The following is a 12,388-nucleotide window of genomic DNA, read 5'->3' as shown; positions in this document are numbered from 1 at the left end:
GGGAAGAGACAAAAAGAGAGAAACATTGATGTGAGAGAGACATTGATTGGTTGCCTCCCACACATGCCCTGGGGATTGAGCCTGCAACTGAGTTACGTGCTCTTGACTGGAATGGAATACTGGACCCTTCAATCTACAGGCCAGTGCTCTATCCACTGAACCAAACCGGCTAAGGCAAGTTATTTCCATTTGTGTAAATATAGTTTCCATTATAAACTCTTGGTTTTGAACTGCATTGGTTTTCAACAATGATATAGATTAGTTGCAAAAATTTGCCTTTTTGAAAAAAACTAGCTAGTTTGGGGGCCAGAGACAGAATAAAATTAGTTTTAAAAATAAAACCACAGGGAAATGCAAATCAAAACCACAAAGAGATAACCATTTCACACCCCGTAGGATGGCTTTAATAAAAAAGTCAGATGATAAATGTCAGAGAGAATGTACTGAAATCAGAACCCTTATCCACTGTTGGTAGTAATATAAAATCGTTTGGCCAATTTGGAAAACAGTCTGGAAGTTCCTTAAAAAGTCAAACACAGATTTGCTAAACTATTTAAACTACCTTTTGACCTAGTTATTCCACCTCTAGGTATATATCCAAGAAAAATGAAAACATATGCCCACAAAAAAATTTGTACATAAATGTTCTTAGCAGCATGATTCATAATACCCAAAAAGTAGGAACAACCCAAATGATTATTAACTCATGAACGGACAAATTATTGTATATCTATGCAATGGAATATTATTCAGCAATAAAAAGATAAGAAGTACTGATTCATGCCACAACATGGATGAAGCTTAAAAACATTGTTAAGTGAAAAAAAAAACAGTCACAAAGACCAGCATTTCATTTATGTGAAATATCCAGAATAGGCAATTATAGAAATACAGAAGGTAGATTAGTGGTTGCTGGGGAGGGGAGAATAGGAGATGATAGCTAAAGAAGTTTCTTGAGGTGATAAAAATGGTCTAAAATAGATTATGATGCTAGTTTCACTCCTCAATATACAGTCAAACTTCAGTTTTCAAATGTCTCCCATCTTGAACAATTCAGGTCTTGACCAAGTTGTTCACGGAAAAAAAAAGTCTTGGCTGTTGAATAAAACTTTAGTTCTCAACCCAACAACCCTTTTAAGCTGTTACCATAGCATGACAAAAAGCATCTCTCAGGCAACAAAGGAGAGAATGCTCAAGCATGAGTTAGTTTATTGCTACACCGAGGATTGTGTACATCTCAGGAAACTGTGCTGTGAATATTTCTTTTTGCTAGTGAAATGGCCAATTAATACAATTTTAAAACATAGAGGCCATCAAGTGCTGATGTTGCTAAAGGTGTGAAAGTACAATGATCACAGGCAGAGGGGTAGGAAATTTATTGTTCATTTGAATTAGCAAAACACATTAGCCGGTTATAGAATTTTAGAGGCAATGATATGTGAAAAAGTGAATATGCTGTATATTGATCTACTGAAAGATACCCCTGAAACGAGTGCTGGGAGTGATTTGTTTAAGGCTAGTAGGGGGTGGTTCAATTGATTTAAGAAAAGAGGTATTTATTTATAGATTGGATAGTACATTAGACATGCATTGTATATAAGAAAGGTTAAAATAGGGAGATGTTACCAATTACTGTCTGGGATCTTGGTTCTTCTGGTTGGCACAAAAAAGAATTTAAGGCCAATGAAAACAAAGACCAGAAGGGCTTTCCTGGCAGCAGAATCAGCACAAGCAAATGCCCGAAATGCCCCTTTATATGTCACCTCTCAAATTCACATCTCCCAAATTCCAGGCTCCCCTATGAATTGCAAACTCAACATCTTCACTCGGATGGCCAATAGCCTTATTAAAATCTCCCCACATGGTGGTCCACTTTGCTTTTCCCATCTTTGTTGATGGCAACTCCCGCCTTCTGGCTGCTCATGCCCAAACTCTTGGAGTTATTCTCAACAACTCAATGTTAGTACATTCCCATATCCAACTTGTCTGGAAATTCTCTTGGCTCTATCTTTTAAAAAAAATGCAGAATCTGAGTTACTGCTATGGGTATCAGCCATCAGCTCTTGCCTGCGTCCACTTGTGGTCACTCACATTCTTTTTACAGCACCCAGAGTGATCCTTTTCAAATAAAAGTAAAATCTCTTATGGGTACTTCTCCATTCAAAAATCCTATGGTTCGAATTTCACTCGGGGCCCACAAAGCCCTTCATGACGTGTTTCTTCCATCTCCCTTTATCTTTCTGTTCTTTTCTTCTTCTCGCCCTTCGCTTCACTTGGCCTTCTGATTTTGTTTGGACAAGGTAGTGGTTTATTTGTCTTTGTCTGTGTAACTGAAGAGGCAGGTGTTATGGTTCCTTGCAATACAAGCCCCCCATTGTCTTACTCCTTGCCTAAGCATTCACATACCTGCAGGCTGCTGGCTGGCTTTAGAAATCCCCCCCACCCCCCCACCCCATCACTGTAAGAGGTGAGTATGGAGTCACTGAAGGTGTTAAGGAAGTCAGATTTGCATTTAGATTATTTTGCTTTCCGAGTGGAGGATGGATTTAAGGGGAACTCTACCTAGAGAAAAGACTATAAGAGGAACCACTCACAGAGTTTTTACAACAGTCCGAATGGGTGCCTGTGCTGAGGCTGTGATGGTTAGTGGGGGAGGGGAGAATCTTACAGATCCCCAAAATACCTTAAGGTAGAATTGGAGCAGGCCCCACTGGCAGTGTGTGGTTCTTGACTTGCTGTAGGAAGATTTCGCTATACCAGTCCAGGGGGTTTTGAGAGTGGGCTTATTAAAGCTGGGGCCAAAAACCAAAAAACAAAACAAAAAAACAGAGGGGTTGCTTCAGGTAGAAGAAACAATAGGAAAAAGTCAGAGAAATGGGGGCCTTGGAGATAGGTTTAGGAGATTAGTCCAGGTTAAGCTGCTGCTGCCCTATGTTCCCCTGGTTGAAAGTTTCGTGGGGTCCCTGATAGATTAGGACTGTGGTCAGCAAACTGTGGCTCGCTAGCCACATGTGGCTCTTTGTCCCCTTGAGTGTGGCTCTTCCACAAAATACCACGGCCTGGGTGAGTCTATTTTGAAGAAGTGGAGTTAGAATTTTAAGTTTAAAAATTTTGGCCCTCAAAAGAAATTTCATTCGTTGTGCTGTTGATATTTGGCTCTGTTGACCAAAGCGTTTGCCGAGCACTGGTTTAGGAGAAAAACAGCAGTGCTACTAGGCGTGGGCATACTTTAGTGAGAGTGCGCTGAGGGTAGAGTATGTTTATTAAAGCTGGGGATAGTGAAACGAAGGAAAGGCTTAGGACAGAAGCAGCAACAGGAGAGAGTCTAGGTGGGACTGCTTTGGCTCTCTGAGAAATTAAAGTTACAGTGACGGAAGGGAGCTCACTGGTACGCTAGAGGAAAAGGGGCCCTACAGAGAGGTTCAGGGGGTAAGCCCAGGACCAGCTGCTGTTGCCCACTGCTCCCCTGGATGCAAGTCTCACAGAGACCTTAGAAAAAAAACAGAGACAAGCCGTGGGCGTGTGGTCCCTAGCTTCTTTGTCTTGAGGCTTTTTCTCTCTCTCTGGTCAGTGGGGATCCTAAGGCAAGTCTCAGTCAGAGGAGTGTCCCAACCGAATACTCATTAGCTTTGCAGGTGGGTCCTTCAATATGTTGATTTCGTTAAAATGTGTATAGAGAGGGGTTAGGGTTATTTTCTGGTTGGTTTATTATCAAAGAATGTTATTGAAGAGGCCCAGGACTAAAGCCGGTCGGCCCAGGCAAGGTCTGGAACGTGTAAACCATTTGCTGCTCTAAGTGTCCTCAGTTGGGAGAGATAAAACCTTGTGATTGGCTGGCTGTAAATTGTTTGGCTTGTTTAACTATTTTGTCTCAATTTCCCTTATTCCACCTGCCAAGGAACTTGCCTCCCTTCGTACTAACCTCCCACAGAATTAGGACCCAGGACTTGGTTGAGGATGTGGTTTTTGCTTTGAGCTTCTTGGTACTCCACACTGAACTTGGAGTTTTCGTGGAAAGGTGACATTTGAAGACGCGGAGCAGGAACATGTAGATTTCCGTTTGGACATTTGGATTTGGGGGCATGCAAGGAAAAGCCAGCATGGTGTAACAGCAAGCAGTTGGCTTTCCGGTTCTTGGGCTCAAAGGGAGAGGGCTGGGCTGGAAATTGGAGTTGACATGACTTAAATGTTTTCTTGTTTTTTCTTCTTCTTTTTTCTAATTACAAGTTGTTTCAAATTTCACTTTTCGCTTAAACCCAACCTAAGTTTTTCTGGGACAAAACACTCCAAGCATCCTACATTTACTGTCCCCTCTACAATGGCCTCCTCGGGTAACTTTCAAAGCTTCGATCTCTTGAGAAAGCAGTGGTCCTAACCAAGTGGAGCAAAAATCCGGGAGAGATCTGGCTTCACACGTGCTTCCCAGAGCCCATGGATACTATTCGCTCGTTACTCAGACAACTGGAAACCAACTCTGGAGATGCGTGTCCAACGTCCCTTTTCATTAGCAAGAAAACTCTGGGGCCCACTGTTCCCTCCCCGCTGCTCTTCTCAGAGGTCCCCAGTCCGGTGCCCAGCCCCGCACCCTCTCGCCAGCGGCTCTTTTTCTTCCTGCGGGTCCTCCGGTGGCCTGGACGGTGCGGCCGGCCTCTCTTTGGGGGAAACCGGTGCGGGCGGCCTCTCTTTGGGGGGAACCGGCAGTAACGACGCGTGTCTCCAGGGCCCTGGGCGGGGGTGGGGGGGGTGGGGAGGGATGGGGGAAGAGGGGACCTGCGCCCGTTAGGTTCGGATTCGGGTCGCGCGTGCTCCCCATCTCTCGGCCGCCTGGGCCGTCTCCCCCCCGCTCCACCCTCCATCCCCCCAACCCCCCATCCCCCCAAAGCCCGGCCACCGTCCGGCAGCTCCGCGCCCGCATTGTCCAAGCTCCATGGCAACCGGGCGGGGCCGCACGGGCCGCCTCCGCGTCGGCGGCGCTCCGTCCGGGCAGCGCGGCGCTGGGCGCTGGGCCCCACGACGCCGAGGCCCTGACGGCCCGGCGGGCGGCCGGAGCGCGAGGCCGGCGGCATGCCCGAGAAGCGGCTCACCGCGGGTAGGTGGCGGCCCGGGGGCCCCGGGGGACGGCGCCCCCACCCGCCGCTCCCAAGGCCGGTGTCACTGTCCCCGCCCCCAAACCCCGGAAAACGCCCCCCTCCTCCCTCCGTCCCCCCATCTTCCCGGAGCAGGTGGTTAGGATCTTCACCGCCGCTTCCCCCCCCGCCCCTCCCCCGCGACCCCCACGGACACTGCCTCCGTGGCCCCACCTTCTTTTAATTTCTTTTAATTGGCTCATTGGGGCTGGAGTCACCCCAGGGAACCTGTGACCCCGCGGGCTCCAGAGGCCTTCCCCCCTCTCCCCCACGTTCACCTCCAAGTCCAGGGTCAAGGTCAGCCCAGGTGCAGATCGTGCAGAGCGTGCATGAGGGCTCGCGTTGCGTTGAGCTTGCCCCTGTGGAAAGGAGGGCCAGGTGCCGTCCCAAGTGATTTCGTTTGCTTTAAAAGGAAGTCCGATTTGAGTGAGGTAATGTCATATATTTTCTCTCGTTTCAGAGCCACCAACTCTGACAGAAGCAGACTTTGTAAGTACGATTTGGAGGCCTTCTGTTTTTTTCCTCTGGCTTTTAACTTTTACTTTTTAAATACGTGTAGAAAGAAAGCTGTATATTTTCTTTTCTTCTTTTTGCCAAATGAGTGTAATAGGAGGTTTGGCTTAGCAACAAATGGTGCTGACCGAGTACATGACCCTCTTCCAGGTACATTTTGAAGAGGGGGCTAACGGATCTTTGCAGTGGATGCTAGTCACTCATTTAATGTCTCTAGATGCTTTAATGAAATTCTATGAGAGATAAGTTTTATATACATGGTTTTATCGTGATGTGGCTATGCAATTCCTGGTTGTAGTAAACATCATTTGATGGTGTTGATGGAACATAAGTGGTCAATGTATAGTTATGATGATTCCTTTAAAAATGTACTAAATGTTTTCACGTCAAGCTTCTGGAGAGTTGAGTAACAGTGAGTACATTATATTATCATGTAGGCGAGTACTATATGGAGGAATGGTTTTCTTGTCTTTCTTACTGTGGATTCAATGAACGTGCCCAAGGTTATGAAGCTAGAGAGGAGGAAGCAGAGCCTAACTCCTGCTATCGTCTGGATTGGATTTCAAGAGCTATAGCGACTTCTCTGTATTATTTGCTTATGTCCTTGGGCACTTATTTCTTTTGTTGCCCAATTATCTTATTGGCTTTTTATTCAACAATCAGGAGTACCTTCTAAGTTCACCGTGTAGTGATCCATGCCAAGGATACGTCTTGAAAAGTTCACAGTCTAGCAGGGGCTCTGAGAGGAGAGCTTAAGGCTGTGCCTGCTAGCACCTTCCACATCCGCCTTTGGTCCACTGCTGAGAGAGAGACCGAGGGTGAGAGGCACATAGAGGATGTCAGCAACTCCTCTCTTCTCATTGCCCTGGTATTGCTGGGTAAGCGGCACATTTCTTTAAGCTGCCTCCATTCCAGCCAGCGGTCAGCATGTCTGGGGCCAGCCAGTCTTTCCCATCAGCTCCAGCATTCACGCTCCGAAGAGCCCTCGGCAACATCACACTTGACCTTGGAGCAGTCAGCTGATCTCTTCAGGGCTTTGTAACTGTTGAAGCCTCTATCAGTCACTCCTCCTTCTCTTGGTTCCTTTGATGCCACTATCTCCTGGTTCTTCCATCTCTCATTTTATGTCCCCCCTTCTGGCTCAATTTTTTTTTTAATTTTTATTTTTTCTGGTGAAAGTGTTGACTTTCAGGAGTCTGTTTTACAGGCTTTCTCTGGAGGAGCTCCTTTTCTGCTAGCTTCAGCTCCCCTTGTTTCACAGGGCTTCCAAACTTACATGCCTCGGGTCCAGACATCTCTTCTGTCAGGACTCTGTTTCCATGGGGTAATGAGGAGCCTTCATCATTTGGATTGTCCCTGCACCACCTCAGCAGTCCAAACTGAACTTATCTCTCCCTAAGGGAATTATCAAAAACCAAGAAAATAATACAAAGTCACCTAAGCTGGAACCTTTCTTTCCTTTCCGTCACCTCGCTCCTGCAAGTTCCTTTTGTAGCCAGATCTTCTGCTCCACCCTCACAGCTACTGTCTTATTTCAGGCCCTCCCGGACTCTGGGCCTGGACTTTGGCAGTACTCCTAGCTGATATCACTGCCTCCAACATTCCTTCTGCCAACTCCAGTTTTTCTTTGCCTAAAGCAGTGGTTGGCAAACTCATTAGTCAACAGAGCCAAATATCAACAATACAACGATTGAAATTTCTTTTGAGAGCCACATTTTTTAAACTTGAACTTCTTCTAATGCCACTTCTTCCAAATAGACTCGCCCAGGGCCATGGTATTTTGTGGAAGAGCCACCCTCGAGGGGCCAAAGAACCTCATGTGGCTCTTGAGCCACGGTTTGCCAACCGCTGGATCAAGTGCAAACCTCTGTGCATCAGCTATTGCCGGATGAGATTGCTTTGCTGTCTAACTTTAAATTTTCCTTCTCACGTCACTCTGACCCTGGCTACTAACTCAGATTGCTACCAACTCTTTAAAAAAATGACCATGCTACTTGACTACTCACTTCTTTTCTTAATCCTACTATTTATTGAATGCTGACTAGATGCCAGTATTTAACCTCAAAGCAGCTCTGTTGGGTGGTGGTTATCACCCACATTTCCCAGATGAAGAAGTCACACAGAGCTTGACGTGGCCCGAGGCTACACATCTAGTAACTGGCAGAGCCAGAATGACAGAAGCCTCCCTTGCGTATTCAAGGCTTTCTGGACCGCTTCAGCCTTCTTGAACCTCACCTCCCAATACCTTCTGTCTGATGAAGACGATGTTCGCACTGTGTTTGTTTTACAAAGTACTTCCACATGCTTCTGCCCCAGCCAAAATGCCCTGCTAGCCTCCTTGCCTTTGCTGTCAAGTTTGTCTCAGTTGCCCTAGTCTATTTCACAATCTCACACATTCTTCACCACCCAGCTCATCTCCTCCATGAAACCTTTCCAACCTAAACTCGTCCAGACTGCTTTTGAGCTCCAGGCAGCTTTCAGTTGAGACCAGTTTGTGACTAACCCCTCAAATTCATAATGTCACCAAGTATTATCTGTCGATGAAATAATTCTTATGTCTTGCATATATATATATATATATATATATATATATATATATATATATATATATATATATATTCCCTCTGTTTTTTAGAAGTTTAAAAATATTTTTTCTCATTAATAGTTTTAGAAAAAAGTATGTGGCAAAGATCTCTTGTTCTCCCAAATCCATTCTACCCTTTTCCATAATATATACTAGACATAAAGTCTACATTGTCTGGCTTCCCTTGCAGCTAAATGTGGTCATGTAAGAATTCATGACCAATCCAAAATCATGAAGATTTGTCCTTATGTTTTCTTCTACGTATTTTATAGTTTTAGCTCTTACATGGATCTTTGATTCATTTTGAGTTAATTTTTGTGGATAGTATAAGGAAGGACCCAACTTCATTCTTTTGCATGTGGATAGCCAGTTTTTCCTAGTATCATTTGTTGAAAAGAGTGTTCTTTCCCATTAAATCAGCTTCGCACTCTGGTTGAAAATCATTTGATTGTATATGAGAAGATTTATTTCTGCATTCTGTTCTATTCCAATGGTCTGGACTTTGGTCTATATGTTCCTCTTTATGCCATTTCCATACTGTTTTGATTACTCCTAGCTGTCTTGAAATCAAATTATGTGAGTCCTTCAACTTTATGCTTTTTCAATATTGTGTTGGCTATTTAAGGTCCCTTGAGATTCCATAAAAAAATTAGGTGTTTTCCCCCCTATTTCTACAAAAAAATAAAATATAATTGAAATTTTGATGGAGATTGCATTATATCTATAGATTGATTGCTTTGGGTAGTATTGTCATTTCAACAATCCATGAACATGGTATGTCATTCTATTTATTTATTTATGTCTACTCTAATTTCTTTCAGCAATGATATATAGTTTTCAGTATACAAGTCTTTGCCTCCTTGGTTAAGTAATTCTTTTTTATTCTATTGCAAATAAAATTATTTCCTTAATTTTATTTTGGGGGTACATAACTTTTTTTTTTAAGTAAGTGATTACAAACTCTTGTTTATTATTATTGACTTTTTTATTTTTTTATTTCTAAATGAACACAATTCTAAATGAAATGTAAATTTCTCTTTGTCTTATAGCTAACTGTGTGTCTGTGGTTCTTCTATCTCTATAGACACTGTAAATTCCCAGACAAAAAAGGCTAGGACCTATTGGGTAATCCCTGGAAAGGCACTGCTATTTGCTTTTATGTCCTGCTACAGTTGAAGGAAACTATACCATATATGAGACAAAGACTTTCATTGTTATTGTTAATATTTTAAGTCTATACTAGGTTGCTATGGTGACTTCTACAATTACCTTCTTAGAGCCATACATAAATACATAACTTTTTAATATCAGATTTTATGTTTGAAATGACTTTATACAATTCCTAATCAAGATTTTTTAATTGTGATCCTTATAAAATCCTTGAATACTCTCTGTTGATGAGATACTGTATCAACTAATAGGTATTAACATTTTTTGGACTATTTTTTTTTTTACTACCATTCAAATTTCTAATAGTTAAAATTTAATAGTTCTTTCTTTTTTTCATGACAAATATGTTAACATTTCTAAGGATAAACAAATAGAATTAGAAATCAATAAAAAAATTTATATAAAAATATTTCAAAATAATGATCAAACTCTTACTGCAATATATACATACATTATTTGAGCAATGACCTTGTGACTAGCTTGGATACCACCACACGGATCCATCAGTTGCCAGCAGGCAGAAATATGTGATATATGTGGATGCAGTGACTTGGGGCCATCACCTTAGCCACCCAGGGTCTCCCATCCTCCTTCCCTCCAAGCTGTCAGCGCCTTCGGCTGTGCTCTGTCTTCTTGGACACCTCTGATGGAAACTCCTCCAGCGGTTTCACAGGGCCGTGGTGAGTTCTGCAGCTAGCCAATAAATCCATATCCAGGGGCTTGAGCAACTCCCTGGCTACGTTCTGTGTCTGACAGCGGAACAGTGGGTGTGGGACGAGGCTCATAAATCACCATCTCTAGGGAGGGAGTTGGATCTGAGGAGTCCCAAACAGGGTTGCCCAGAGATCACCATCCTGGGAGCTCCCGTCATCTGTGCTGTGCCGGCTGCCTTGAGGACTGGAGAGGCCCACTTTCACGGAACCCACTGGAGTCCAGCATCTGCCTACTGTTGTGTGTCATTATACAACTGGTGGGAACCCCTGGTCTAGAGATTGGTTTACTGTATTTAGGAAAGGGAAACCACACTTTAGTATATTTTAGGAAGAAGTAAAAACAGGTGTAATTTTGGAAATGTGGTCTGTCCTATCCCCTGATTGGTGATAGCATTCCCATTCTAAAATGTGTCCGTTTAGCCGAAACTGGTTTGGCTCAATGGATAGAGCGTTGGCCTGCGGACTGAAGGGTCCTGGGTTCGATTCTGGTCAAGGGCATGTGCATTGGTTGCGGGGGATGTGCAGGAGGCAGCTGGTCAATGTCTCTCTCTCATTGATGTTTCTAGCTCTCTATCTCTCTCCCTTCCTCTCTGTAAAAAATCAATAAAAAATATATTTAAAAAAATGTGACCATTCAGGATTCCACCTTGGAAATTAGATAACTGGCTTTGGTTTAGCATGAAAGGAAGTTGGAAGCTTGGATTATTTTTCTATTTTTGCCGTTAGCTGACTGTGACCACCTTTACTTGTATTGCTTTCATGGATTTTGAAATTCTTTAAAATGCATTTCAAATGCCATTTCCCCCATTTGCTAGGCAATACCTACTAGACAATACCTTTTCCTCCTTTGGGAGAAAATGATTTATAGTGTACCTTTCTTATGGTATTTATTGTATTCTTTCTTGGACTATGGTGTGTGTTTTTGTTGTTGTTGTTGTTGTTTTTTGTCTGTATTTTATGTCCTCTTTCCTGTTTATATGTTTTTTTAATGTATATTTTTCTTTTTTTATATAGCTGTAAAGTAATTGTAGTTTATCTGGTTTGAAGGTGCAGAAAAATAACTTTTAAGGAAAAAAATTACCTACTATAATTAGCAAACTCATATAAGCTATTTTGCTTACCCTTCTTTCGGGAAGAACTTTGAGAAGTTTGGACTAAAAACGGAAAAGGCACACCTGTAATACATGAAAAAACAGGTTGCAGTTTTGTGTATTCAATTCTGAAGAAATGTTTCCGCCTTCCATTGCATCACTGAGCAGAGAATCTGGGTTGCAAATTTTGCAGTCAGTTTCATGGAATGGTGTAATGGAGGAATTGATTGTAACTCAGTTTTCTTCCTGATTGCATCATTAACCCTGGAAGTCTATTTTTTAAAGTGTTTTTATTGGTTTCAGAGAGGAAAGGAGAGGGAGAGAGAGATAGAAATATCAATGAAGAGAGAGAAACATTGATTAGCTGCCTCCTTCACGCCCCCTACTGGGAATCAAGCCTGCAACCCAGGCATGTGCCCTTGATTGGAATGGAACCCAGGACCCTTCAGCCCGCGGGCCAATGCTCTATCCACTGAGCCAAACCAGCTAGAATTGGAAATCTATTTTTTTAAAAGTAGGTGTTAATATACTATCGTTTCTTCTACTTTTACGCTATACTTCAAAACATTTTGGAAAAAAATTGGTCAGTGTAAAAAGAAAATAATCACCATATGGAAATGATAGCATTGTCACCTTATCAACTTTCATGTTGGATTTGTGAAATTGAAATATAATTATGAATAACAAAATAAACACATGTACTATACAACAGAGCAGGCCATGTTGTGCTTTTTGACACAATGGAAACAATTACTAATAAAATAAGGTGTTTTATTTGGAAGAGGGAATTTGCTCTTGGCAGTGGCTTTCCAATTTTGCCAACTTTAAAAGTGACTAGGTCGAGGGATGAAATGGTTATGGAAAAAAAATGTATACAATCTTTACTCTTTGAGCACACACATTGTCAAAGTTTCTTCATGCAAGAGTGAAGCAGGCCCCAGATCACCAAGTGTCTCTTTCTCAGAGGGAAGCAGTAGAATATTTTTTTGCACTTTGCTTATCACTTTCATTAGGCAATTTCCTGTTACCCCCAAATCACTGCTTCTGTCTTTACTGCTCTGCCTTATTTTTTTTAATTAAATATTAGTATATATTTGAATACGTCTGTGGGAAATTTACCATGCGTAGTATTTTGTATTTGCTGATGTTTCATTTACGTGTGCTATATTTTCACATGTTCTGTGTTCCACC

General features: G+C 42.6%; 1 protein-coding gene across 1 annotated transcript in view; it reads left to right on the top strand.

The window, feature by feature from the left end:
* The first annotated feature begins 5,006 nt into the window (after window positions 1-5,006).
* Window positions 5,007-12,388, top strand: part of RGS22 (regulator of G protein signaling 22) — a 90,888-nt gene continuing 83,506 nt past the window's right edge. The window contains exons 1-2 of the mRNA XM_084864543.1: window positions 5,007-5,089; window positions 5,587-5,615. Coding sequence (XP_084720669.1) covers window positions 5,065-5,089; window positions 5,587-5,615 — 54 coding nt within the window. The 5' untranslated portion in view covers window positions 5,007-5,064. The remainder of the gene's footprint in view (window positions 5,090-5,586; window positions 5,616-12,388) is intronic.

Source organism: Pipistrellus hanaki (assembly GCF_964339955.1).
Source record: "Pipistrellus hanaki genome assembly, chromosome: 17".
NCBI classification, from domain to species: domain Eukaryota; kingdom Metazoa; phylum Chordata; class Mammalia; order Chiroptera; family Vespertilionidae; genus Pipistrellus; species Pipistrellus hanaki.
The sequence above is the reverse complement of the archived record's forward strand: the minus strand, read 5'-3'. Positions and strand labels throughout refer to the sequence as shown.